Here is a 25,312-nt window from a genome sequence, read left to right as displayed (position 1 = left end):
ATGAAAGGATTCCATATGCTGCCTTAACCTAACCGCCCCATTATCCTGTCCTGCTACCTTCAGGGATCTGTGGATATTCATTCCAAGGTGTCTCATTTCTTCTACACCTCTGTAACCTCCCATTTATTATGTAATCCTTCGCCACCTTTGACCTCTCCAAATGCATCACCTCATATATCACTAGGTTGAATTCCATTTGCCACTTATCTGCCTACCTGACCAGTCCATCAATATCTTCCTTCAGTCTACAGCAATCCTCCTCACTATCTACCACGTAGCCAATTTTTGTGCTGTCTGCATACTTCTTGAACATTCCCCCAATGTTTATGTCAAAATCATTAATATATACCACAAAAATGCAGAGCACCTAGTACTGAGCCCTGCACAACCCTACAGGAAACAGCTTTCCAGCCACAACAATTACCCTTTGTTTCCTGCTACTGAGCTAATTTTATATTCAGCTTGCTGCATTCCTCTGGATTTCATGTGCTTTTATTTTTTTAACCAATCTACCATCTGGGCCCCTGTCAAAAGCCTTGCTAAAATCAATGTAGACCACACCAACTGCACTACTCTCATCAATCCTCCTTGATACTTCCTCTAAAAAAAATTCAATCAAGTTAGTCAGACACAGTATTTTCTTAAATCCATGCCTTTCTAAGTGACAGTTTATCCTGTCTCTCAGAATTGATTCCAATAATTTGTGCACTAGCAAGGTCGGACATAATGTCCAACACAAATTTAATTTCCCCTCTGATTTGAGCCAATTTTCCAGGATTGAGTTGGTGTAAGGGTTTTGTTTGGGTGTAGCAATTCCAACATCAACGTCATGCACAATTAAAGGTTTGCCCTGGTCTGTGTACACTGACTTTTTTAGCAGCTTGGCTATATCATTCTTAGACTTCTCTGGAAGATGTTGTAGCGTTCAATCCAAATGTTATAACATTTCCGTATTGGCTAATTTCATTAGTGGGGTTTCGATCTGACAACTTTCCATTTCTGTCAACTTTCCATCTCTGGCTCATTGTTTGAGCCCTCAGGTATATTACTACCACCATTTTTCTCCTTTTACTGCCTGGAGTTCATTCACTGGTTGACCAGCTTTCCTATCATAATACCATTTTAGCATATTTATATGACAGACATACTGGTGTTTCCTTCTGTCTGGCTTACTAATTACATAGTTTACCTCATTGAGTTTCTTTTTAATATAATAAGGATCACTAAACCTAGCTGTTAGTGGTTCACCTGGCAAAGGTGACAGAACAGGCACTTTATTCTCAGGTTTGAAAGTCTGTGTTTCAGCTGTCTTGTCCGCTTGTTTTTTTATTACCTCTGGGGAAACCTTAAGATGTTGCCGAGCTACTGTGCATGCTTTTGACAGTCTTTCTCAAAACTTGGACACATACTCTAACGGAGTAATTTCTTGCTCGGTCATAATTTTCTCTTGAATTAATTTGTGGTCCCCTTACTTGATGGCCGTAGATGAACTCAAAGGAACTGAAACCAATTGACTCATTAGTTGCATCTCCAATGGCAGATAATAAAAATGAAATTCCTTTATCCCAGTTCTAGGCATATTCAAGGCAATAAGTTCTAATCATAGTTTTTTTAAGGCTTGATATCTTTCCAATGTCCCTTGAGATTGTGGATGGGATGCAGATGATTTAATCTGCTTTACCTCCAAACTGCATGTTGGCTCCTCGAATACTCATGACATAAAATTTGATCCCTGATCAAACGGAACCTCCTTGTGTAACCCATACCTGGTGAAAAACTGAATTAACCTTTTGTAATAATTTTTATTAAGGGTATTGCCTCTGGTAATGGGGTAGGCAAACCCATGATGGTTAAAAGATATTGATGCTCTGTTTTGGTATTGGCTAGGGCAGCACACAATCCACTAAAATCCTACTAAATTCTTCAAAAGCAGGTATTGGGATCAATGTAACTGGTTTAATTGATGGCTGGGGCTTCCCATCCAGGTGATGTACCTTGCAGAATTCAACCATGGGGTCTCACGCAATCTTGGCTAATAAAAGTGCTTCCTTAGCCTATCTCATTCCTAAATAACCTGCCTTTGGCATCTCGTGCATAATTCGTAAAATTTCTGTCAGGTAATTAGGAGGGACAACAATTTGATAGACTCTTGTCCTTATCTGCTGGCTTCTGAGGAGGTCTCCACTTCCTTTTTTAAGGTAATAACATTCAGGGACCTTTTCTGATTCTTCCTCAGAAAACCGTGTTTGAGGCAATCCCTGCAAACCAGGATCGCCAGCTGGGTTTCAATCAAGGAAGCTCATCTTTTCTTCAAATTCCAAATGCTCTGCCAATGTACCAATGACTTCTGTGTTCTCAGTCCCTCTATTAACCTAACCTTTGTTAATTGTTGCAAATCAGTGAGAAATTTTCCCCTCAAGAAACACCTCAGCAATTGACAAAGCCTTTCTAATAGGTTCTTTAAAATTCACTGTGAAATCCTGTTAGTCAAAACTTTAGCAAATCCCAGCACTGAAATCCATCTGTGGATTCAAAATCCTGCAAAGAGCTGCCAATTTTGTTATGGTTGAGGCCAGTAACTTTTTTAAAAAAAAACTGAAATCCCAGTTTTTCACAAAGAATGAAGCCGCAATGTTCTACACTTTAAACAAAAGAATTTTATCGATACAAGAGTCAAAAAACGCAAACACCAAATACTAAGTTAGGTAACCACCTGTACCCTAAAAGCCAGGGTCAGTATAAGTTAAGCTTGAATTATTTGGCAAATTGCTGTTGATAAACTATAAATTACACATTAAATGTCAGATACAACTAATACATAGCTTACAAATTGATTTGACAGTCCATTCAGCACACGTCATCAATCTTAGTCATAAACTTTGTCTTCCTTGTGCAAAATTTCAGCCCCTTCTCTTGTAGGATTTAGCCTGATCCCCAGCCGGCAGTAGCGTAGGACAAGCCCAAGTTCCATGGGCATGGTTGTCACCAAAAATGGCACACGTCTCCAGAACATCCTCTTCTCTGCTTACAGTGACCTGGATGGTGTAGATCCACCAATGTCATCTTCCAAGTAATGGAAACAGCTATAGAAGCTGTATATTTGCCTATTCTCAGTTTCTGGATTTAGTCTCGTCATCTTCAGCCTGCCTGTATTGCACCACTAGGATAGTCAACATCCTCTGAGCTCTGCTAACTCTATTCTTTTCATATAGTTACAATCAGTTTGAGTCTCCCCAGAAATTTTGGTTTCCAATCTTGGTTTTAGTCTTAGTGTCCTTAGAAACTGAGAGGGTCAGTTTGCTTTCTTAGTTTCCCTTCAAGTAGGATTTTCTCAAAAAACACAAGCTTTGAAACCACAGATTCCATCATAAGCAGTACAAATTTTTGTATCATCCACAAACTTGTGAATAATTCTCTTCTTCTATTCTTCGAAATCATTAATAAAGATGGTGAAATAGACCAGTCTCCACACACAACCACTGATCGGCTATAATATCCTAATAAAGCCAATTTAATCCAAAATCTTTCCCACAAGTTTTATTTTGTTCTGTGACTTTGAAATTGCCACACTAAACCATTCGGGTTTCCAAGCCAAAATGACACCAGTCACATCAAATTATTTGTTTCTAGCATTTTCTTTTATGTCAATCAATAGGTTAGTCAGCATCTTTGGAGAGAATTGCTGAGTTAGAATTTTAAGTGCAACTTTTCATCAGAGTTGCAAAACTTCTCAAGCTTCACATTGAGCCATTTGCAGCACTTCTCATATCAAATCTATTAATGAAACATTCTTGTTACCATACTCAAAACATCATTCACAGGAGCTTGTTAACAACATTATTATTAATTTATTTGCACTCGACAATCAATGAAAGGACAGTAGCTAATTCCTGCCTCTCTGCAAGCAGTTTTCTAAATCACTCAAATTAGCTATCTGTATGCTGCATCAATTAGTTAGCCAACCAGCAAAGCTATTTTCTGTTGATCCAGAAGTACCTGAGCACAGAAAGATCCAGCAACCACTGCACTCGTTCCGTGATGAATTCGACACGGAGAGGTGTCATCCAGACCAACAATCGTAAAGCAGAGCCAGGGCGCTTAGTCAAGAGAAGTCCTGTCTGTAAGATAAACGAATATGGCATGATGGCCGAATGCAAAATAAATAAATTAGGATGTTTAAAACAAATGAATTACTTTGCAGTACTGAATTGTATTCTTCAGAAGTTAGTTCTTCTGATTTTAGGTGTTTTTGCATGCACAGTGAATACTTCATACAGCAGTATATAGATGTAGCAAATCACCATCTTATCTGAGTATCAGGTTCATGTGAAGAAGCTTCAAAATTATCCCATAACATGAGGCCCGTAGGATTGCCAAAAAGTGCAACTACTGAATAATCTGGAAATCATCAGATTATTTATTGCTAAAGCTACTAATGTCACAGCATAACCAGAGTACTGCATTTGCTTAACCCAACAGCAACGGGTCGTATGAAATGTCTCGTGATATGTGAAATTTAGCTTAGACTTAATTGACATTTTCAAAAAGGATGCCAGTTACGTATCATTGCAGATCTACCATCAGGTGAGCAATAACTCAGCCTAGATGTCACCTTGAATATAACTAAGGGGACCCAGTAGTTGTAAAAGCAGTATATTGGAGTCTTAAGTCAGAGCTTCAATCATAGGATTGCTTTTGCATCCTGGTCTTCAATGTGCTGATCTCTGTTTGGGTAATCTTGCTGTATGCATAGTTTTTCACTGCTCCCTTCACCATCCATTCCCCCCCTCTCACCCCCCACACCTCCAAACTATACTTTCAATGATCAGATTCTGGTAATAAAATTGATGGAGTCACAAACTCTGTTCTCTAGCTACTGATTCCACTCCTCAACTTGTTTGCAATCTTGCTCTCCTATTTGACTGTGAGCTGAGTTTCCTATATCCTCTCCATCACTGAGGCTGCCTCCTTCCACCTTGTAACATTCTGTTTCCATCCCTATCCCAGCTTTCCCCTGTTGAAACCCTCATCCATGTAGACTTGACAATTCTGACACTCTCTGGCTGGCCTCCCACCTTACTCCACAAACCTGAGCTCACCCAAAACCCTGCTGCTCATATTCTAACTTGCACCAAGTCCTGTTCACCCATCTCCCGCAGACCTATATTGACCCAGAGTTAAGCAGTGGCTCAATGTTAAAAATTTCATCCTTTTTTGCAATGACCTTGCCCCTCCCCATCTTTGCAACCTCCTCCAGTCCTACATCCTCCAAGATTTCTGCTTCCCTCCAATTTTGCCTCTTGTGTATCCCCAGTTTTCACTGCTCCACCATTGGCGACTGTGCTTTCAACAGTCCTGGTCTAAGCACTGCAATTCCCTTTCTAATCCTTCCAGTTTCTCAACCTCTGTTCTCTTTTCAAGCATTCCTTAAAACCTGTTGCATTAACCAACTTATGGTCACCTGTCCTAATATCTTATATGGCTCAGTTTTGTTTGCTAGCACTCCAGTGAAGCATCTCAGGAAATTATATTACATTAAAGGTGTTATAAAAGTGCAGGCTATTGTTGACCATGAGTGGGGAGCCCCTATTGGTGGTGGAAACAAAGAAGGCGGCTTGTCAAGTAGAACAATTGGGAAGCGAATCACTGCTGCCTTTGAGCTGCCAGTTTATGAAATTTTGCCACATCCAGTAGTTATTGTTCAGGCAGCACACACTGAATCTGAGGCTCACAGTCGAACTGTTAGACTGAAATGCGAGGGGAAAACCTCTTTCTTGTTGTAATTAGCTCTTTTGCAAAGACAAAATTAAGCAAATCTCTGGTGTTACAAAATTCAACTGATGAGCAAATATTAAGGGATAAACATTTGTTTGGGCCCATTTGTGGGTCCAATGTGACTAGAAGATCAATAGCAATTAGCTTTGGGCCTCATCTGCATATTTATGGAGGGCTATTGATGCTGCTCACACCTCCACAGGCAGCTCACCTGAGAGGAAATGTTAATTTAGGACCGGGGATGTTAAGTTAAAGTTCCTTGTGTATTTCAACAAATAGTTCAATGTTTAAGTTTTCGTATTTGTTAAACAGTCTTTTCCTATTATAACAATGATTTTCATTTTACTGAACATATCAAGTCGCTTAGAAAGATCAACAACAAGTTCCATTGCATTTTGAGGCTTTTCAGATATCACAATCAAAAGAACGGAAATGCACATGTATACGATCAGAAAAAAATAACTGATTTCAGGTTTAATAAGGCTTTGGAAGTTTCAAATATTTCTTGTGTGTTTGCCAGTATGTTCAAAGCTCTCTGAACTTTATGTCCATTTCTCATTTTTGGCCAGATTGTACCCTTTTTGGGGTGGGGAGCACTGACAAATGAGAGTAATTAATTACACATCAGCCATTAAGTTAGGAAAAAGTTATCAGCTGAAGAGGAAGTTTGATTTTGTGTTGAAAACGTAATCTGTTTGGAGCCAACATTCTCTCCAGGATATTAAGTTATGTGACTCAAGTACAATGATTGGCAAAACATCATTAGGAGGAGTACTCTGATATATAGCATCTTGTCACGATACTAATATTTTTGCAGTGTTTAATCACTGTCTTCCCTTGCTATCCATGACCTTTATTAATTTCCATCCCTTCAGTACGCGCACAACCTTTTCCTTAATTGTTCTAATCTCATGAGATGTAACTTGCTCTTTAGATATTTGTATTTGTCAAGCCTTTTTATTTATATAGAAGATATATAAATCCTATATGGTAGACATTTCCAAGTAGCAGAATTGAAGCTGACTGCATCTGCACTATTGGAAAAAGCAGGGGGAAATGAGTTCTCCCAGCCATCCCTTATCCAACATGCTTTGCAGATTTTTTTAACAAATTGATTTGTGAAGACCTTTTTAGCACAAGAGAGCTCAGATTTTCCTGTCCTGAGTTGGGATGGAAAAAAAATTGCCATCAGGCAATGTGGATGGAAGTTCCACCTCTGTTTCTAGCGCCAACCATTTTCTGCAGCATGTGAAAGAGCATGGACCTTGGAACAGACATGTACTTATTATGAGACAAAGTAAACTCATTAAGGCCTTAATAAAAAGTTGGATTTTAGAGCCAGTGGAACACTGCAGGATGTGGTGTGGGGTGGGGGTCAGGTCAGGCCTCGAGGAGGCCTTGGGGGCTGTCGAGTCAGATCAGGCCTAGGTTTGGTGGGGTGGGGAGGCTTGTTGGGTTGGGCTTCAGGTGGGTGGAATGGGCTGTTGGGCCTTGGGGATTATGTCAGGCCTCGGTGGTGCAGCGGAGTGAGAGTCGGGCCTGACAGAGGGGGAAGAGCCCCCATGTAGCGAGTCCTGCGGTGGGAGGGGGGAATTCCCCTGGGGGTTCGTGGGTGTGTGGGGAGTCCTGTGAAGGTTCGGTCTGGGCCTGTGCAGTAGTTACCCAGAAGTTAGAAGAGGTGTTAATTTTTCTAACTTTTTCTGGTGAACTATTGATGTAAATTGCATTTTTCGGATGGTTTCCAGTGCAGGGCAATTGGTCAGGGGAAGTTTGCACTTCCGGGTAATTGCTATGCAAACCTTACCTGCGAACCTCCGAAGGGGATTCCCCAGCGCATCTTTGGGGTTCCCCTGCAGTACGATGCTCTGGAGCTTGGATGTTGTAGCCCATTCTGTTTGCTTATTCTCAGCTTCTAGATTAAGCCTCTTCCTCTTGAGTTGTCTTCAGCTTGTCTGTTCTGCTCCAGCAGTCTCCACAACTACTCTTGCTGCTTAGATTGATCTGTGTCCTTTTATGTCTTTCAACAATGTTTCAGTTTTGATTCCCCAACTCCGTTTGTTTTTGGTTTCCTTAGAAACTGGGAAGTTCAGTCTCATTTCTGTGTGTACCTTTTCTGCTTCCCCTTTAGTTTCATTTTCAGTTCATCTCCTATTTTGAGGTAGGGTCATTTAAATTAAATTTAAAAATATAGATTCTCTCCCACTGCAATGAAGCTTTCATTATTTGCCAGTTAACCCTTCCAAAACTCTTCCATCCCACCCCCCAGGATGAATTCTAGGGGACAAGGGCTCCTCTCTGTGACTGCCATGAGCACTTCCTAAAAGGTGTTACAATGATGTACATCTGCTCAACAGAACCTTCATTCAGCAGTCCATTGGCCTGCTAAAAATATGCTTTTGCTGTCTGAACCACAGCAATAAACACCTGTGTCACGTCCAGTACAAACATGTCATATTATGAACTTTCAGTCAATACTTCTAAAAATTGGACACAAACAAGCTGTTAAGATGGCTGCTGCAAATCCTGTGACTCATGACATTTCTACTCTGTACGTAAATGCTATGGAGTTTCCAGACTGTTTGTCTCCATGTTTCATGCTGGACAAAAGAGAAGATTGAAGCTCAATGGCCACTGTATCATTGTGGTCTCCCCCATCCAAACTTGACTGGGTGGGCATCAGAAGTGCTAACCCAGTATTCAAGCGATTGAAGCTGGTTTCAGATACTGCACACTTGTTGCTCCGTGACCTAGCAGGTCTATCAGAACCATCAGTCATTCTGGAACTTCGACTCTGAAACGAGCTGCAAGTCATCAAGCAGCTAAAGTGCTAACCTGTTCCAGTTTCAAAGTTCACTTGAGAACCAACCTAACAGATATTCAACTACAAGAAAACTTGCAACTTGCTGTGAACACTTCACTTTACAAGACCCTCACTTCAACTTTAAATCATTAAAACTATTCAAGAAATCATAGGTCTGCATGTGGGAGCCTGGGAATCGTAAATCGGAGACTGAATTAACTGTAATCTGTTTAAGTGTACGACCTTTATCTATATCCTGTGTGTGTGTATGGTTGAGACTAAGTGTGTGATGTTGCGTTAATTTGGGGTACGTGTGTGAGAATAAATAACCTTTATTTTAAACTCTCAAAAGCTTACTGTTGAATTTAGTTTTGATACACACTCCAAGGGTAAGAGAAGACACACCTCTTTCCATACAGAGCATACTGATTACAGGCAGTAAGAGCAAAATACATTCTGTTCATGACACCTGCTAGGGTATCTCGCATGGTTGTGGTCTGCTGAATGCTTCATAACATGGTCCAAGAAAGGGGAGTGACCTTTGAAGAGGCCAAGACAGAGGCAAATGTGATGTTTTCGGAGAGGATAGGACAGGGGAAATGGAGGGGGAGTCTTCTGTTGCATGAGCTGGTCGAGGTGACCATGGAGGTGGTCAGGTCTGGGGGGCATTGCAACAAGGCAGCCATGATTACGAGGGATCAACTAATCCAGCTAAAATTCAGCTGATGAACTCTGAGCCTGAGGGACTAACCACATGGCTGTGAATGCAGCAAGCTTGTGCTGGCACAGGAAAGATAACCATGTGTCCCACATGTATAATTTTAGTCACAGAGAGATGGACTGCTGCCTGGGCGTCTCCACTGTCACTGGTGAAAAGCTAATGGTTGTTTACACACTTTTACTGCTGTTAAGCAGAACGCTTATTAAATCATGCACCTCATGATAACAAAGAGCAAGTATTTTTATGGAGTGAGCCTAATAATACAGTAGACTCGCTCAGTGCTCAGACCAATGCAGTGCCATTCTTGGGCACTCCTATGTTCTTCTCCCTTCGTGCCTTGGAGGAGGTGGAGGCAGCCAGCTCATGTCTTGGCCTTTGTGGCTCTTGCCCCTTGTCTTGAAGGGACCTGTTGTGGCCTCCCTTGGGACTGTTCTGCCAGCAGGGGCAGCCTCTCCTCACTGGGTGCTGCTCCACAGATACTCCTTCTGTCAGAGGGGCCAAGGATGATGAGGGCACTGTGAGAGGTGTAGCATCCTCAACCTCTTTAGGCACATCTTCAAACTTAGTTTGCCACTCTTGTTGCTTTGAGGGAAGCTCCCCACTGGGGTGCATCTAGCATCTCCTTCAGCTACCTCTGGGTCACCTGTGCATCTGACCTGCCCAGGCTGCAAAGTACTTCATGTATTTCATGGACTTCAATGCTCAGTTGCTGAACTGACTGGTCCAGACTACATAAAGTGCCATAAATTCTGAGCAGGACAGTGTGCTGTTCCTGCATGCACTCCAGGTGCTGCTGTATATGTCTTGCCATGAAGTTTGCCACCCTCTTCAGATGGAGCTCATGCGCTCCAAGCCCTGAGACATGGTTGAGCTCATCTACTGCATGGACTCCTCTATTCACAGTCAATGATCCTGCATGTCCTCAAGGAACTCCCAACAGATGGGAACACATTTGCTCGTGCTTCTCCAAGTGCTGACCCCCAGTGTGTGATTGCCGTGGGTCCTCATCACTGGCAAGTGGAGCATCACTGTATGCAAGCCATCAGGGAATGTGTATCAAGGTTATTAAGTGGTAGACCTCATTAAGCTCCCCACTCCCCTTGGATGGTGTGAACTCAGAAGTGCTCAAGACATTGTTCATTCGGTGGTCTCACACCTTTAGGATGGTCACATAGGTCTTTTGAGAAGGGCTGTTTGATTCAGGGTCATATGTGGAGAGAGCCCCTCAACATGTTTGTCTTAATTGCACCACTTCACTGGCATCTCTAGTAACTGTGCATTATAGTCTGCACACACACGGAGGAGAGAAGGGAGAATGTTCAGGGTCATTGCTGACTGTATTTGTAGAGCGGCTCTGAACCAGCAAAGTGAAGGCTCCAAGCAGTGGACCACTGTGAAGCCAGTTTGTAGAGGGTCTTACAAATGGAGCACAACAAAGAGAAGTTTCAGAACAGATTTTTCTCTTCCCTGAAGGTCCCTTGACAGTACTTAAAAATGAGCTGGATGATTCAGGCACACTGGTGGCTGAGTTGTGTTTTTTTTATCCTGCCTTCTTTGCCTCCATTCTGGTGTCCAACCACTTAATTGGACGGCAGACCTCCCCCTTACCTAATTAAGGCCCTGACCAGGGGAAAATTGCTGCCTATACTGGATTTGTGACCGAGGTGGGTTCGCAACCTGGAATTGAGCCCACCTCCTGTCACCTGTCTCCTACAGGAAAATACGGCCCCTTGTATTTTTTTATTTCTAATTGATATGTTAAAATGTGCAGCTCTGCAAAATTTATTTCTTAACACATGCTTGATTGATACATTTGCTGCTGGATTCTAGACATTTACCCTTCCTCTGATGATAATCTGTCCAAACAAGGTGGCTGTTATTTTAAGACTGTAAACATATAAGTGGATAAGCATTTCCTGCCCAAAATGTTCTATATCTTGCCCTTTACTATCTTAATTCCCACAGTATGTAGAGTTTTTGCTATTTTCTAATATATATTTAAACAAATAATTTTTCTTACAAGTTTAACATTGCTGCCCGTAATTTCCAAGCTCCCCAGCATCAGATTTGGGGATACCCCAGAGATGTGCTGGGAATCCCTCTGGGATGTTCCCAGGTAAGGGTTTGCACGGCAATTGCCCAGAAGTGCACACTTCCTCTGGACAATTACGCTACACTGGGAACCACCTGAAAATGCAGTTTAAATCACTAACTTCGGATGCTTCCTCCAGGGTTATACCAATAGTACAGAAAAAGTTAGAGAATTGAAACCTCTTCTAGCTTCTGAGTGACTTCCGACAACCCCCACTCTCCCAGACACCCCCACTCCACAAATCCTCTGCACTTATAGACATTTGCATTCCCCTAGCCTGTCAAATTCCCTGGCCCTTTGAACTTACCTGCTTGACAGCAGCAAGTGCTGTAAAAAAAGGGAGTGCGGCCTCCTTGAATACGCTGGAGCTCGACTTTGCTGGGGCCTGAGAGGAGTCTTTCGCTGCAGGCTCCAAGCAGCTCCGGTGAACGGAAGTGGCAATGTAATTTTCAAGACCAAGTAAGTAGTATTTAGTTCTTCTAATTTCTGTGCGCCAGCACTTTCTGACTCTAGCCTGAGGTTACAGCCCATTTTCAAGCCTTGTGAAAAGTGTTAGCAGGTTTGTTGTCATTTCTTTTCAAACTGCATCAAGATGCAATTTCACATACCTCCCACATGACATAGTTGCAACAAAATGAATGCTGTTCTGCTGGCTCATCTCCTCCCTAAACTCAAACTTGTTTTCCCAAAGGTATTGCCTCTAGATTATGATCATTAACTACAAGTACTGTATAGCAAAGTTTGTAGTATTTTATAGGCCTCCAATATAGATTGAAAACCTATTTAAATGATCCAAATAATCCTTTTAATATTAAGCTCCTTGCTTCAGCTCTACACTTTGAAGGATTAAACTGAAAAGTTTGAAATTGAATAAGGAATATGGGACTCTGACATTTGAAATAATTCTCTCACAGCTTCATTTCATAATGTCATTACTAAAACAGGAGAATATTCTTGCTAAATTTGAGAGCTAAACTTGTTTGGTTTTGATATGGTCCATGTTCCTATGATTGTTTCACTTTTTAAAAAAAGGCTTATAAGGTGTAAATTTTACAATATACTTGAAAATTTGGAAAGTTGCCAACTATTAGCCTGAAAAATCTCCCTATTAAATCCAAGACAAATTATTGAGGTTATATAAAAACAGAAAATGCTGGAAAAACTCAGCAGGTCTGGCAGCATCTGTGGAGAGAAAAACAGATGTAATGTTTCAAGTCCAATACGACTGTTCTTTGGAACCAGAGAGAGGTTGAAATATGATGGGGTTTATGCTATTGAATAGAGGGGAGGGGGAGGGCGGGGAATGCCCCTCCCCACTTCATTCAACAGCATAAAACCCATCACATTTCTACCTCTCTCTAGTTCCAAAGAAGAGTCATATTGGACTTGAAACATTAAATCTGTTTCTCCCTCCACAAATGCTGCCAGACCTGCTGAGATTTTCCAGCATTTTCTGTTTTTGTTACAAATCTGCAGTATTTTGCTTTTATTATATTGTGTGGTTCATATGCTGTAGAGGGCACCTTCAAGCAATGGACTTAGCTGAAATAAATACTTTGCACACAAAGTACTTTTTCCCTATGGTCACTTCCTCTTCAAGTACATTCTAATATGTATTTTGTATTTTTAGCCCAACAGACAACCAGCACGACTGAATCTGCTGACATGCCAGGTGAAACCAACCGCTGATGAGAAGAAGTGTTTTGATTTGATATCACGTATGTTTCTTTACTATTATTGGCTTGTGTTCTGTAGTTGTGAAATAATTTGATGTTTTGAAATTCCTTCATGTTTCAATTTAGGAATATATATTTATAGATACTTGCACAGATTTATATATGTTTAGACTTATATAATTTGGGTATTCTGCCAGTATGCACAATCTCTTGTAAATATTGCTACTTGTACTTAGCTTTTAAGTAAACAGCAAGTCTCTCCATCCAGATTCTTTTACAGAGGCAAATAATTACAAGGAATTATGACGCTATTCCTTGTTTTACATGTATTTCCCTAGAAGTTTGTTTAAATGATTCATAGGAGACATTAACTTGAAGTTTCCAATTGTATATGAGGAACTTAAATTAGCATTAGCTGAGATGCAGTTATTGACCCTTCACCAACTGCAGATATTAAAGTTGTTGCCTTGCAGCTAGTTCCAATAACTTTTCAAAACATTTCTCAATTATGACATTAACACATTCTTTGATGTAAAACAACCAAAAAAGGACCTTTTTAAAGTGAATTTTTGAGGTAATCATAATTTATTTTACTGATTAATAGGGATGATGCTGCTAAGTCTCCTCTTAATGGTTACACAGCTAACAAATTTAGCCTTTATTTGAAGAATGGTGAATTCGCAATTTGAAAATAATTTGAGTAGGACCATGGACTGTATGCACAGGAGGATATATTCCGGATATTCCTGATATGTTACTGGGGATATTGGGTCACAATCATTTTTTCAGGCCGCTAGCTAAATATCTCCAGCCTTAATAATTGCAACATTACATCCCATGCTGGGTTGGACAACATTGCATGATAATATATAGATTGGACAAAGGTTATTCAAGACCTAAAAATGCATAGAATCACCTAGTTGAGGATTCCCTCCTGAATTGCAGAACAGATTATTATTGGCTTCACCCTTTGCTATCCTTGGAATAGCTCCCTGGATCCTATCCAGACAGCATTCTTCCCTAGGAGGATGTGGTGCAACAAGATTGTAGTTCTGGGGCCCAGTGAACCAGGCAAAGTAAACAGCAGTGGAGGTAAAGGAAATAGCATCCTAAGTTTTTCTCTTCACAACAATGAGTTGGTGAAAGGTAGTTTTTGAAAAAACAAATTGAATATTTTGGCCTGAACTGAAATCGTGTTATTAGAGGTTCAAATCTGGTTTTGCTCCCCTGTTGCATATTAAGCAGAGACCAAGATTTGACAAGGGACATTAGATCACTGATTATCAACTGTTTGAAAATTCATTAGATGCAATACAATCTCCACAAAAAATTCAACCCCCTTATTTAGGAGTGATGTTGGCCTAGTGATAATGTCACTGGTTTAGTAATCCAGAGGCCCAAGCTAATTGTCTGGGGATGCAGGTTCAAATCCCACCACAGCAGCTGGTGGAATTTGCATTCAATTAATAGGTCTGGAAGATAAAGCTAGTCTAGATAAAGATAAAGTTTTTTTTATAACCAAGATGAAGGACAGAATACCAATAAGGTTGAAACGAGTACGGGTGGGTGAAGGAAACCTGTAAATAATGATTGGGTGATAACAAGAATACATTGTTATCCATTGGAAGAAATGAAGAAAGTGCTCCAAGTCAAAGGTGGGTACCAAACTGGTGCGCACACAGGCTACACCTTGAACATAAGCACATCAATTTACAAACACAAATTAGTTTGTGATTTAATATGACATACACTTGAGTGGGAGAAGAGCCCAGGGTATGCAATAAGATTTAAAAGCCAGTACCACAAAATGCATCCCGGCTCAGTAAATGAACAAAATATCATGTTTGTATCTTTTGAGTGCATTATATTTAAAGAATTAAGAAAACTTTACTTATAGTGAGTAATTAATGTTTTAGGAGTTTTGTATGGTATTTATGAAAATTATTCCTGTTGTTTAATCGCTATTTTCATCCTGCCTTTTAAGCTAGTTTTGTCACTTCTTTTTACCTTTTTCCCTCTTCTCCACCACAGACAACAGGACCTATCATTTCCAAGCAGACGATGAACAGGAATGCCTAGTGTAAGTGTTTCTGTGACAAAAATCCTTTATTTCCAAGATTGTGTTATGGGGAAAATAAGAAAGAATTGAATACATTAGATTGGTGTCATTGTAACCTTATTAAACACAAACTAATCGGTATCTATTGTGAAAACTGCTAAGTATTGTGAACCCAGTTTCAAACAAGTCATTCGCAAAGCCACATTGTCTTGTTCAGCACGATCACCTCTATGAAAATATGCTCATCATGGGAAAAGAATATTGTTTACTATATGGCTTTTGTCTGTTTGTGTAGGCACATAAGATAACTTTTTTTTAAGATTTCCATCAAGTTCCAAGATGCTGTTTACAGCAATTTGTGTTTTCCCCCCCCCCCCCGACCAACCAACCCACCCATTGCACAATAGTCAACTTTAAAGATGCTACATGTTTAATACACAAGTGCAGTTGTAAAATACATCGAGATAAATATAATCAACTGTTGGGCTTAGAATGTTTAAAATTCATTACGGCTTCCCCAGTAACTAAGAGAACTTATCCAGTAAACAAGTAAGTTTTATAAACTGAAAATTTATGTTTGCTTTCCATTTTGTACTGAGTTTTAGATGATGTTGGCTGAGGTCAATTTTTAAACCGACAGTTGACTGCAGCAATTGGAAAAAGAAGATAGTCTGCTGGAAGTGCATGTTATGTAGACACCAGATGAAGATCTAATCACGTTTTGGGTTTGAATATGATGCCCACTATGGTTGAATATTGCTGCATTCATGGTTTAAGGCTCACATATGGAGAATGGTTATTTAGACAAGGCACCAGGGAGGCACTGATACCAACCTGTAAAATTGTATCCCAGCAAGGAATCAGTATATTCAGGGGAGGGGGCAAGAAAACAAAGCCATCCTGGACACCAGGAAAGCATACACAATGCATTGGAGCATAAATTCACTATGCTGCTAAGGAGTGGGACATGGCTTTTTGCCTGCATTCTTGACCGTTCCATCCAGGTGCAGTTACTTCTTGAGGAAAGTTACCGCTAATGCAGAGATGACTATTAGCAGAAGCTAGAATGGCGTTTTCTATCACACATTCAAATTGGGCCACACAGGTAGGTTCAGATGCCAAACTAGAAGAAAAATGGGGAAATAATAGAAAGCTGGGTGTTCTAAAGGTCCTTTGATGGAGGATAAACTACAGAACTTAAATAGTCAGCTTGGTAAAGAGGCCTTAATCTTGATTAAATTTTATCTAATGAATATTGCCCAATACTTCAATTATTTTAAATTCTTCCATGGTACCTGGGAGTCACTGGCAAGGCCTCCATTTCTTGCCCATCCTAATTGCCCTTGAGAGGGTGGTGCTGAGCCACCTTGTTGAACTTTTGCAGTCCGCCTGGTGCAGGTAGATCCATAGTACTGTTAGGGAGGGAGTTCCAGGATTTGACCCAGCGACAGTTAAGGAACGGTGATATAGTTCCAGGTCAGGATGGTGTGTGGCTTGGAGAAGAATTTGCAGTTGGTGGCATTCCCATGCATTTGCTGCTTTTGTCCTTCTAGGTGGTAGAGGAAGCGGGTTTGGAAGGTGCTGTAGAAAGAGCCATGGTGAGTTGCTGCAGTGCATCTAGTATAAAGTGCACGCTGCTGCCACTGTGCATTGGTGGTGGAAGGAGCTGCTTTGTCCTGAATAGTGTCATGCTTCTTGAATATTGTTGGAGCCACATTCATCGAGGCAGGTGGAGAGTATCCATGACACACCTGACCTGTGCCTTGTAGATGGTGGACAGGCTTTCGGGAGTCGGGAGGTGAGTTGCTCGCTGCAGAATTCCCAGCCTCTGACCTGCTCATTTACATTCCAAAATTGAAAGGAAAAAACTAACGGAATGACTCTGCAATCTGATATGTCTAGTGAGGGAGCAGTTCTTGCAGGAGCGTTTCTTCGAGAAATTGTGGATGTATAACCTGTAATTTGTGAATCAATTCATTTTGGACACAAAATCATATCTCCAATTTTTCAAGATGTAATGATTGAGACAACTATTCCACATTGGGACTACCAGACAGCCGTTTTAAGGATACTTCAGAGTAGTTGCCTATGCCCAACCATTTTCAACTGCTTCATCACTGATCTTCCTTCCAACATAAGGTTAGAAGAGGGGACATTCACTGATGATTGTACAATGTTCACCATTCGCAAATCTTCAGATACAGAAGCAGTCCATGTCCATGCAGTAAGACCTGGACAGTATCCAGGCTTGGGCTGACAAGTGGCAAATAACATTTGCGCCACACAAGTGCCAGGCAATGACCATCTCCAACAAGAGAGAATCTAACCATCACCCCATGACATTCAATGGCATCACCATCGCTGAATCCCTCACTATCAACATCTTAGGGGTTACCATTGACCAGAACCTGAACTAGACTAGCCATAAAAATACTGTAGCTACAAGAGCAGGCCAGAGGCTAGGAACCCTGTAGCAAGTAACTTACCTCATGACTCCCCAAAGCCTCTCCACCTGTCCAGGGCACAAGTCAGGAGTGAGATAAAATACTCTCCCTTTGCCTGAATGAGTGTAGCTCCAACACCAGTCAAGAAGCTGGACACCATCCAGGAGAAAGCAACCCGCTTGAGTGGCCCATCCACACACATTCACTCCCTCCACCACTGACGAACAGTGGCAGCAGTGTGTACCATCTACAAAATGAACTGCAGGAATTCACCAAGGCTCATAAGAACATAAGAAATAGGAACAGGAGTAGACCATTTGGCCCCTCGAGCCTGCTCCACCATTCGATAAGATCATGGCTGATCTTTTTGGGTTTTGATTTCCGAACTCCCATGTAACCCCATAACCTTTGATTCCCTTGCCTAACAATAATCTATCTACCTCTGCCTTAAAAATATTCAATAACCCCGCCTCCACCACCTTCTGGGGCAGAGAGTTCCAAAGTTTCACAACCCTCTGAGAGAAAAAAATTCTCCTCATCTCTGACCTAAAAGGGCGAATCCTAATTTTAAAACAGTGCCCACTAGTTCTGGTCTCACCCACAAGAGGAAACACCCTTTCGACATCCACCTTGTCAAGGCCTTTCAGGATCTTGTATACTTCAATCAAATCACCCCTCACTCTTCTAAACTCCAGTGGAAACAAGCCCAGTCTGTCCAACCTTTTCTCATAAGACAACCCACCCATTCCAGGTGAAAATCTAGTAAACCTCTTTTGAACCGCTTCCAATGTATTTACATCCTTCCTTAAATAAGGAGACCAAAACTACACACAGTATTCGAGGTGCGGTCTCACCAATGCCCTGTATAACTGAAGCATAACATCCTTACTTTTATGTTCAATCCCTCTCCTAATAAAGGATAGTATTCCATTAGCCTTCTTAATTACATGCTGTATGTGCATCTAGCTTTTTGTGACTTATGTACTAGAACACCTAGAACCTTGTGCACTTCAGAATTATGCAGCTGTTCTCCATTTAAATAATACTCTGCTTTTTTGTTCTTCCTACCAAAGTGAGCAACTTCACATTTTCCTACATTAAACTCCATTTGCCAGATCTTCGCTCACTCACTCAACCTACCTATATCCATCTGCAACCTCCTCATGTCCTCATCGCAAGGACATGATGAGGACATGAGGAGGTTGCCTATCTATATTTGTGTCATCTGCAAATTTAGCTACCATGTCTTCACTCCCCTCATCTAAGTCATTGATGTAAATCGTAAAAAGTTGAGGCCCCCAATACAGACCCTTGTGGGACTCCACTTATCACATCCTGCCAATCCGAAAAAGATCCATTTATGCATACTTTGCTTGCTGCCAGCCAGCCAAATCCATGTTAATATGTTACCCACTACACCATGCGCTTTTATTTTCTGTAATAGTCTTTGATGTGGCACCTTTTGAAATGCCTCCTGGAAATCCAAGTACGGTATGTCTACAGGCCCCTCTTTAACCACTGCACACGTTACTCCTTCAAAAAGCTCCAATAAATTGATTAGACAGCACCTTCCAAACCCATGACCAGGGTTTGGGCAGCGTGGGAACACCACCACCTGGAAGTTCCCCTTCAAGCCACACACCATCCTGACTTGGATCTATATTGCCTTTCCTTCACCGTCACTGGGTCAAAATCCTGGAAATCCCTCCCTAACAGCACTGTGGGTGTACCTACACCACGTGGACTGCAGCGGTTCAAGAAGGCAGCTCACCACTACGTTCTCAAGGGTGATTAGGGATGGACAATAAAAGCTGGCCTAGCCTGCAATGCCCACATTCCATGAATGATTAAAAAAAACTTTAAGGAGAACTATAACATTAAATGTATTGCTCCCACCACTGAAAGACCCAAAGTAAGACTCATTCTACATAACATACAGCTGAGATGTGAAATAATTTGTTGCCTATTGTACCAATAAATGCAGGCCAGATAAATTACTCACTAAAACTGATATTTGTAACTACTATTTGTACATTGATATCAGAGTCAAACAACTTGAATAGATATTCAATGAAAGTAAACATGTTAAATAGCACATTGAGCACAATGAAGGACAATTGAAAAAAATTGGAGCAAGGGAAAATGAAAGCAAGGATGAATAACCTGTATGAATTTGAAAAATGATTTACTACTGTAGTTGCAAGCAATGATCTTGCAGTGAAATTGAAAACCAAGATAGATTGCAGTCAAAGGCTGCGGTAAAACATTGCTAAAATCGATTCTCATTGAGCAGTAATGCCCTCTGCCTTCAGCTTTCAGTATTACCACACATTCAATACCACAGTTTACACTTGTCAGTACAATAGTAATTTAATATGTATTAAAATATATCAGCGAGGATAAGCTTTGATTGCTGAATCAGTAGTTATACATCTATTATTGTAGAAGGAAACCTTGTGTATTCTGTAATAACTGAAAAATTCTGATAGTGGTATTGCATTACAAAAAGAAGGATGTAGAATGCTGCTCTTCTATTCCAGTCTTTTTTTTCAGCTAATGACTAGAAACAGGTACAGGATATTGTACGTTATAGGGATAATTTTACAAAAGCGTACTCCTGGAACTAAGCATTGCCCATGGTAACACAATTACCCTACACACAATTTTTCCTCCATTCATAAAATTATCTTTGCAAATGTTTTTGGCTTAGTTGGAATCCTAGCACATGCTTTAAGGTGGAATGGAGGAAGTTGTTCTGCCTGCCCTTGACTATGGTCAATTTTTTGAGGTTGGGGTTCTTTCAATATTTTTGGTGGGCTTCCAGCAGAATTTCAACCTCAGTCAGGGTGGGAAATGGCTGAAGCAGGCCTGGAGAATACTAGGACAGGTTGGTATGGGACAGCTAAAGAGAGCATTGGAAATTGGCAAAATAAAATTTGTGGATTTGAGGATCAATTCAACTCCTCCATGGTTCTTTTTTCTCACCTCCAGCTGGACACCAGTTCGTGAAAGCTAATAGAACTTCAGCAGAAAATCTTGTCCACAGTTAACAGTTTATTTTATTTGTAAACGAAAGACAAGTAGCATAAATTAAAAATAAAAGGTGTAGACTAATAGAGTATAGCCAAGTGGCAAAACAAAGGAGTTTATAATGTGTATTGTATATAATGTACAACGGTTATCAAATTTAACGTCATCTTGATGTGTATAGTTTGTTACAATCCACGAAGAGATCAAAACTTAAAAAAAAGAAATTCAAACTTCCAGTTAATAGCTGAAAGGATAACACAACATGTTTTCACATTTTAAGACTTTTATTATAATGCCAAACTTAGAAGCACTATTGACTAAAATACTATTTTTGTAAGCAAAATATACGAACAGAACTTTCCCTTTTTTTACTTTTAGCACAAATAGAAAAAAAAATCATTTCAGACTTTACACTGTCCTTTAACTGGACATTCAGTTCTCCCAGAATCAGTCCAAAATGATTCTTGGCTCCCGCGTGTTTATTTCCGATATTTTCCTTTCCCAACCTTCAAACTTTTAACTCCAGAACTGTCTTTCACCATACAAGTTTTCCTGAAGATTTCTCCCTCTAGCTAAAGCCAGGCAAATCTTCCAGCTTTGTTCTAACCCCTCACAATTTTGGTCTTTCCAATCCGCGCATGAGCTCCCACCCGTATTCTTACACAGTGAACCACAGAGACTTTCTGCCTCTAGCTGCTATCTCTCTCCCAGACCCTGGCAGACTAACTTGTCTGTGCTATTCAGTGATATGTTAGAAAAGCCTGTAACCTGATGATATAATTGCTTCCTCTATATCCTTCCCATCCTGATGGTAACATGAATCACATAGGCCTTGTATCCTGGTAGAGATACTGATTAGCTATCCTTCAGAGCCCTTTTGTCCTAGAAGTAAATGAACAGTTTAAAGCGCAACTGTTTACAACCCGTCATCCTTGACGCTTTACTGGGATTTTGCAAACTCTCTATCTGCTCTTGGAGACCGTGGCAGCAGCCTGTGTGCTCAGTGTAAACGTCTTGCACCTTCTTCCCAGTAAAACAAGCTGGGCTCCCTTTAATCTCTAACAATCAACCCACCAAGGCTTGCTTTAGAACAGGTCTCACGACCACCATCATTATCTTAAATTAAAGATAACAATTTTATAAACCTCACAATTGTAACTTGTTACTTCAGCAAAATTTCAAAATTATACATTGTTATTTTTCAGAAAGATGATACTTAAAGTAACAAAACATATCTTCATACAGAAATGAGGGCCCTCATTTCAAATTGTCTATTTTTATGGAAGAAACAAAACCACCATATATATGTTTTACCAGCAGTTCTATTAGTTCTGATCATGACAGCTAATGTTTTTAAAGATATCCCATCTGATTGACTGACTTTTTCTACCACTTAACCAGCTTTGTTGGTGGACAAATCATAGTGTAAATTGCTGTAGGGACGTGGGTGAATAGTATTGAATAGGTGGCTGAGTATAGTGATTGACAGTTTCTGAAAGTTTGGATTGAGGAATTTTCACTCCCCTGTTGTTCATTGTAGTCAACAACAACTTGTATTTATGTTCAACTTGCATTTACAGTTGCACTATGGTAGAAAAACATCTGAAGTGTTTCACAAAGGCGTAATCAAAAAAATTCTTAGGATAACAAGCCTAAGAACGGATATTAGGTGGGGTGACCAAAAGCTTGCTTGAAGAAGTGGGTTTTAAGTAGTCTTAAAAGAGATAGATAGATGTAGAAGGGGGTTATGGGGGAGTGAGGGTCGATTTCAAAATGTAGGACCTAAACCTGAAGACATACTGCGAATGCTGGGATGAAAGGTAGGGTAATACACAAAAGGCCAGGGTCAGGGAACAGAGAGTTCAAATTGGAGGGGTTAGGGGCATGAGGAGATTACAGAGATGAGAAGGGGGGGATACAAAATGAGAATTTCAAATTTGAGCAGTTGTGGGATTTGGAGCCATTATAGGTCACCAAGAACAGGGTTGAATGCCAAGCAGGACTTGGTGTGGGATAGGTTACAAGCACCGGAGTTTTGATAAGCTGAAGTCTGTGGAGGATGGTGGATGCAACCAGCAGAACATTGGAATCTAAAGGTAACAGAAGCATGGATGAATGTTTCAGTGGCAGACAGCCAGAAGTAAGAATGGAGAGGGCAGTGTTGTAGAGCTGGAAGTTGTCATTCATGGAGGTTGTATGGATCGCAAATCCACTTCAGGGTTGAACTCTACACTGAACTTGTGAACAGTCTGCATTGGCTCGATGCAGTAGCTGGGCAGGGGAATAGAGTCAGTGGCATGGGTATGAAGTTTGTGGCAGGTGTAAGAGATGATGAGGGCCTCCATCTTCTGATTGTTCAACTGGAAGAAATTACACCCATCTAAGACTAGATATTAGACAAGGGCCTGGATTTTCATCCTGGAGGTGGGAAGTTGGAGTAGGGATATTTCCAGCTCTGCTTGCCCGCTTCAGGACTTAGAGCCCTTAAAGACGGGATTTTCATTGTGGGAGGCGGTTGTCGGCTGCAATCGGGCCAACTGACCTGGAGAAAGTTCAGAGGCAGCCACAGGGGCTGCTGGGTGCCAAGACAGGCTGTTTAAAAGGCTTGCCTCAATGCTGTATGTTACACCGGTCTCTGGGTGAGGTCCTCCAATTTGCTATGATTCTGGACAAGATACCCCAAATTGTTATGCTCTCAGGTGAGAAGGGATGAGCTGGCTCCCCTTCTTTATTCAATCCCCTCAGTTGGTTGCAACAAGGTTAATTTGAAAAGCATCCTTTCCCTCGTGGATACCTTTTCCCAGTACAAATGTATTTATGTTTTAGAAGGAGCCAATTTAACCAGGCTTTCTTGAATCAAAGAAAGAGTAAGTTTATTAATTACTAAAACCTGAGAAAAAATAATAAAATGCAACACACATACATACAGGTCAGAAATGAGAAGTTGAGCCCAAAAATTAAAGTTAAGAAAGATACACCAATCAGTCTTTGGCTTGTCCGTGAGGAGTAGATGGTGAAATGTTGTGGCCATGAAGTTGGGTGATTCCAGTAGCTGCTTTTGGCAGTTGAGCAATTAGTTTGGAGACATTTGGTTCTGTAGGTTAGCTGAAGGAGCTGGCCTGTTTCCTTTTTGACTGTGACTTTGTTGACTTGCCTCCAGCGACAGAGGGAGAGAGAAAAAAAAAAACAATCTTTGCCTACAAGCTGCAATGCGATGCCTAGCTGCTGTTCTTCTGCTATGACAGCAGAAGAACAACACACACTAGAACACCAAAACTAGCACACCAGCACTAGAACATACCAACCAGGTTTGCAGCTGGTTTCTTAACCCCTTTTCTTGTGTATTCCTGGAAGGGAAAAACAAACATGAGCTTTGCCCAGAATCTGCTTTCTTTCAAATCAGATCATGATTACATCCTGAGATATAACTCAACAGGAGATGGTTTCTGCTGAGATGATAATCAGTCTCCATTGTCTCTGAAACAGAGGAGATTACAGTTCAGCCTTTTGCATTGCATCTCTCCCTTTCAAGTGTCTCTGTCTGAAGTAGATCATGACACCTTTTAGGTGCAAAATTCCATATTCTGTGGACTAGTTGGTCAAGTGTAATCCACATAGGAATTTTGTGGCAAGTGGTTACTTTACATTCTCAGCTAGCGTTTGTAGTATGTCGTTTTTTAAAAAAAACATGTCTTCCTCAAAAGAAAGTTCAATATGCCCGTAAGTAATTTGGGTTGTGATCCACTGTCATGACATGTGGGATTTTGTTCCAGTTAATTTAAAAACAGAGAGGCCCTCCAGCCCTCATCCCTCACACCCTGTCACCCCACCCCCCACACATCCATGCCCCCATCTACCCCCTATGGCCACTCATGCCCCCCATATCAAGGTATGCATCCAAACAACCTCTGTGGCCCCCATGACAAGTTATGACCCCTCCAAACAACCTCTCTGGCCCCTCATGTCCCCATGCCAAGGTATGCCCTCCTAAACAACCCATATGCCCCTATGCCAAGGTTTGCCCCCCAAACAACCCTTATGGCTCCCATGACCTCCATGCCAAGCTATGCCCTGCCACCCGCCCCCTTCTCCTCATGTCCCCTAGGCCAAGTTATGCTCCTCCACCTACTCATATGGCCCATTATGCACCTTACACCAAGCTGTGGCACTTCCATGCCCATTGACCCACTATACACTATGAAACCAATGAACCTTATAGTGACAATAGGATGTGTCAAAAAATAAAAAAGTCATTCATTCATAAGTCCTTTAGTACTCTATGTGATGCCTGGGCTCTCAGTCAAGAATACTTAAGGAGGCTTGGCTGAAAGTCCAGAAATCCTTTAGTCTGTTGAAACACCTAAGTCCCGGAGAATATATTGCTTGATTGACAGTTCTGGCTCGCTGATCTCTGCTGTCAATTGCACAATGTTTATTTACACAAGCTTAAGTGGTTTCAAGTGCTTGAGTGCAGGGTTCAGGCTACTGAACCAAACCAACCCATACCCTTAAAAGGCGTCTCCCAAAAAAATCGGAAACCCCTGGAATCACTGAACTGGATCTCATCTGCCACTTCTAAAGGGCGCGCGAGTTTTCCCAAATCAGTGACAATCCAACCCAACCAGTCTGACAATATAGAGGCAAAGGAATGGTTAATAGAGATGCAGGAGATATGCAGCTTTGTGTCATCAGTGTATGTGAAAACTGACCCCATG

At 41.1% G+C, this 25,312-nt stretch overlaps 1 protein-coding gene and 1 long non-coding RNA gene across 3 annotated transcripts in view; one reads left to right on the top strand and one right to left on the bottom strand.

Moving 5' to 3' along the window:
• Window positions 1–25,312, top strand: part of LOC121278775 (arf-GAP with SH3 domain, ANK repeat and PH domain-containing protein 1-like) — a 393,348-nt gene that overhangs the window by 262,288 nt on the left and 105,748 nt on the right. For both annotated transcript variants that reach the window (XM_041189209.1, XM_041189210.1), the window contains 2 exons: window positions 13,019–13,106; window positions 15,096–15,144. In XM_041189209.1, coding sequence (XP_041045143.1) covers window positions 13,019–13,106; window positions 15,096–15,144 — 137 coding nt within the window. The remainder of the gene's footprint in view (window positions 1–13,018; window positions 13,107–15,095; window positions 15,145–25,312) is intronic.
• LOC121278776 lies at window positions 2,701–11,965 on the bottom strand. The gene is made up of 3 exons (XR_005943282.1): window positions 11,696–11,965; window positions 3,997–4,118; window positions 2,701–3,035 (listed from the first exon to the last, which is right to left on the bottom strand). It is a non-coding gene; the product is annotated as an uncharacterized LOC121278776 (long non-coding RNA).

Source organism: Carcharodon carcharias, chromosome 6, assembly GCF_017639515.1.
Source record: "Carcharodon carcharias isolate sCarCar2 chromosome 6, sCarCar2.pri, whole genome shotgun sequence".
In the NCBI taxonomy this organism is placed as follows: Eukaryota; Metazoa; Chordata; class Chondrichthyes; order Lamniformes; family Lamnidae; genus Carcharodon; species Carcharodon carcharias.
Note: the sequence above shows the minus strand (reverse complement) of the source record. Positions and strands in the feature narration are given on the sequence as shown.